Raw genomic sequence first — 4,408 nt, 5'->3', positions numbered from 1 at the left:
CCAAGGTTTTTATTATTTTATCAAGTAAAACTATAAACTATACATATAAGGGTCTCTGTCGGGTCTATGACCAGTCCACCAGTACTGCAGATGCCCAGTAATGAGAGGACTTGTAAGGGGCCACTGGCTGGCACTAATTCCTTGACTGGCAATATTGTGGATAAACTGGTTGACCACAATATGGAGGAACTGGTTAGCAACGAGTTGGGGCGAGTTTGTATTTGTTTTGGGGGCACTGCGGCATCTAAAAGGGAGGCATGATAACATGTTACCATAATCCCCTCCACTTTACTCATCTCCACATAAAATAGTCATAAGGAACACAAAAACCTTGTCTAAAAACTAGGACGTACATCTTTTTAGTTTGCTCCTGTCACTGTCTCCGCGGCCATGTTCCCGAAGCCTGCTCAATACAACACAGAGGTTTTGACTTCAACAAAATGGCCGCCGAGTAGAGTACCGCTTCTAACAAGGGTCCTTGTCTGAACTCCATGCGCCGTAAGGACCAGGAGATGTCACAGGCTCCCGTGACCTGCTTCTGATGTGTGGGAGGACACACGCCTGGAAGAGGATGACGGCGGGTTAGAGGAGAGTTTCCCAGGTGATCGCAGATGCGAGGAGGATGAGGGAGGACATAGCGGGGCGGCTCGCCGCCATCCTGCTGCCTGTCACCTGGGTGCTCGTTAAGGCAGCGGGGTCAGAAGGTTAGTCACACTGAGAATGAGTGAGCTCGGAGTGTGAGTGCGGCCCCCCCAGTGTCTGCAGCGCCCCCTGTGCGTGTGTCTGCCCCCCCCCCCCGTGTCTGCCCCCCCCCCCGTGTCTGCAGCGCCCCCTGTGCGTGTGTCTGCCCCCCCCCCCCCCCCCCAGTGTCTGCAGCGCCCCCTGTGCGTGTGTCTGCCCCATAATGAACCACAACCAATCATATTGCTGCGTCCACTCTTCATTTAGAAAGTAAAATCCTCTGCGCACCCGCCATGTGTGAACAGTCTCAAGGGGGCAGGACAAGTACAGAAGAGAATGGAAATACATTGACAGCTGCAGCAGAAAGGACATGCCCCCCGAGCTGTGCTTGGGAGAGAGGTGCAGCAGAAAGGACACGTCCCCTGAGCTGTGATAGGGAGAGAGCTGCAGCAGAAAGGATACGTCCCCTGAGCTGTGATAGGGAGTGAGCCACAGCAGAAAGGATACGTCCCCTAAGCTGTGATAGGGAGAGAGCTGCAGCAGAAAGGATACGTCCCCTAAGCTGTGATAGGGAGAGAGCTGCAGCAGAAAGGATACACCCCCTGAGCTGTGATCGGGAGAGAGCTGCAGCAGAAAGGATATGCCCCCTGAGCTGTGATCGGGAGAGAGCTGCAGCAGAAAGGATATGCCCGCTAAACTGTGATAGGGAGAGAGCCGCAGCAGAAAGAATGCACCTCTGAGAAAGGACACGCCCTCTGAGCTGTGATAAGTAGGGAACTGAAGCAGAAAGGACATGTCTGAGCTGCCAGCTTTAAAAAAAAAAAAAGGAAGGCTACATGCTCGCAAACGCAGCTTTAAACAACAGACACCTGAGGCTAATGTTGATAATGCCGATCACAGACATTTAACCCTTTAAATGCCACGGTCAGTTGTACCCACTGCATCTGAGAGCTGAAAACCAGGGAGTGCTGCGCTTCGGGGCTTGGCTTCCCTGTGCGGAGATTGGGGGAGCCCCGAGGAAAACCAGGGCTTTTAGAGCTGTAGTTCCTATGTAATTCCTGCAGGTGGCAGCGCTCTGTAAGAACAGAGCAAATCCAAATCTACAATGGATCTATTGATAAAGGAAATTGAAAATAAAGAGTGTGGGGTTCAGGGCGCACTGCGCCACCAATTACTCTAATACTGGGGGGGGGGGGGGGCGCACTGCGGGTGCAGCAGCAGAATCACACAGTCGGCACCCGACCTGTATGCGATCCGCGGCAGTTAACCCCTCAGATGCGGCACCCAGTGCCCTGTGCAGGTTATGTGATTCTGCCACCGCACGCGCCTCCTGTATCTGTATTAAACGTTAATTTTAATTGGAGGTGCAGTGCGCCCCCCCCCCCCAGTATTAAAAACAGTCCCTCCTCCGCCCCTCTCTCCTTATTGGCAGCGGCACAGGGGGGAGGGAGAGAGTGACTGCTTCTCCCCTGTGCTGCTGAGGGAACATGGCGCGCGCTGACAGCAGCGCGCTCCATGTTCTCTGATACTGGGCTGCGCAGTAGTATTGATAAAAGGCAAATCCCGGTACCGATACCGGGACAAAAGTATCGATTGGGTATGGATATTTCGATACCCGCAACAACAACCCTCATAGGTACAGAATTTGAGCTAACCAGACATGATATTAAATGAGGAATACTCGGGTACAATTTCAAAATGAGCGGCAACAAAATGTGACAACTTCAGTTCCAGTCTCGGTATATGAGATAAACAGGCATGCGCAGTGCGTGGGCACAAGTGAGGAGCGAGGTTAAGTCCTGGCGCACGCGCCTGCATGAGATTCGTACAGGCAGGCATGCGCAGTGAGGAGATATTGGCGTGCGAGATGTCTAAGTTCTGGCGCATGCGCAAAATAGAATAGCCAAGTGCGGGATCTTAACAGCGTATTATAAGAAAGGGGAGAGAATGAGGGGGCGAGAGGTAAGGACTCGGCGCGGCGCTGCCCTATACCAGACAGCGCAGCGAGCTCCGCGGAAGCAACCGTTGGAGGGACCAATAAATGACGTCACCATAAGAGCAATGTCTTCGCCGGTCCCGTGTCTAACGCTGCCTGGTTCCCCCGAGGACAGTGTAACATGTCGGGGGGGGGGGGGGGGGGCAGTGTTTATTTGGTGTTTTTAGAAGAAAGCGGAAGTAGCGCAGTTAGGCAGGCAACATGAATACGATGATCACAATCCGGTGTATATAAGAGATTAACCACGTCACGGCCGAGGACACAACAGATTCTCTATAAATATGCCGATAATACTCACAGCGACACTGCACATTTTTTAAAATATTACTCTCGTATCTCGAGAGATTCTAACAAATGAGAAAAAATAAAAGCTAAGTTTCGTTTTAATTAGTGGGTAAAAACAGGGCGATACCCGGTCTATTGGGAGATATGTTTGATAAAATACGCCCATCACCCACTAAAAGGGTCATTTGGTATTTGTGTGCTATGGCACATGGCACTTCCACATTGAATCACGGATGTACGCTTTCTGTGACCGCCCCCGCATCCATTGACTTTAACCCCTTCAGTACAGGAGTTTTTTTGGTTTTTTTTTTTCCTCTCTGTCTTCACATAGCCATAATCTTTTTATTTTTCAGTTCACATTGCTTGCTTTGCACTTTCTAATGCCACCACTTAATATGGTATGCAAGGTGGAATTTTTTTTCCCAAATGAGAAGGCATTGGAAAAAAAAACGCTATTTCACCACAGTTTTACGGGTTTTGTCTCTACGGCGTTCCCTATGCGGCAAAACTGACCCATGCCCCTTCATTCTCTGAGTCACTTTGAGTGCAGTGATGCCACATACACTCACCTAAAGAATTATTAGGACCACCATACTAATACGGTGTTGGACCCCCTTTTGCCTTCAGAACTGCCTTAATTCTACGTGGCATTGATTCCACAAGGTGCTGATAGCATTCTTTAGAAATGTTGGCCCATATTGATAGGATAGCATCTTGCAGTTGATGGAGATTTGAGGGATGCACATCCAGGGCACGAAGCTCCCGTTCCACCACATCCTAAAGATGCTCTATTGGGTTGAGATCTGGTGACTGTGGGGGCCATTTTAGTACAGTGAACTCATTGTCATGTTCAAGAAACCAGTTTGAAATGATTCGAGCTTTGTGACATGGTGCATTATCCTGCTGGAAGTAGCCATCAGAGGATGAGTACATGGCGGTCATGAAGGGATGGACATGGTCAGAAACAATGCTCAGGTAGCCCGTGGCATTTAAACGATGGCCAATTGGCACTAAGGGGCCTAAAGTGTGCCCAGAAAACATCCCCCACACCATTACACCACCACCACCAGCCTGCACAGTGGTAACAAGGCATGATGGATACATGTTCTCATTCTGTTTACGCCAAATTCGGACTCTACCATTTGAATGTCTCAACAGAAATCGAGACTCATCAGACCAGGCAACCTTTTTCCAGTCTTCAACAGTCCAATTTTGGTGAGCTTGTGCAAACTGTAGCCTCTTTTTCCTATTTGTAGTGGAGATGAGTGGTACCCGGTGGGGTCTTCTGCTGTTGTAGCCCATCCGCCTGAAGGTTGTGCGTTTTGTGGCTTCACAAATGCTTTGCTGCCGACCTCGGTTGTAACGAGTGGTTATTTCAGTCAACGTTGCTCTTCTATCAGCTTGAATCAGTCGGCCCATTCTCCTCTGACCTCTAGCATCAACAAG

At 50.0% G+C, this 4,408-nt stretch overlaps 1 protein-coding gene across 1 annotated transcript in view; it reads left to right on the top strand.

Annotated features, from left to right (window-relative positions):
• Positions 1 to 443: 443 nt before the first annotated feature.
• LOC122930811 (interferon alpha/beta receptor 1-like) overlaps positions 444 to 4,408 on the top strand; it is a 35,306-nt gene continuing 31,341 nt past the window's right edge. The window contains exon 1 of the mRNA XM_044284428.1: positions 444 to 704. Coding sequence (XP_044140363.1) covers positions 623 to 704 — 82 coding nt within the window. The 5' untranslated portion in view covers positions 444 to 622. The remainder of the gene's footprint in view (positions 705 to 4,408) is intronic.

Source organism: Bufo gargarizans, chromosome 3 (genome assembly GCF_014858855.1).
Source record: "Bufo gargarizans isolate SCDJY-AF-19 chromosome 3, ASM1485885v1, whole genome shotgun sequence".
NCBI classification, from domain to species: Eukaryota; Metazoa; Chordata; class Amphibia; order Anura; family Bufonidae; genus Bufo; species Bufo gargarizans.
This window is presented reverse-complemented; position numbering and strand designations above follow the sequence as displayed.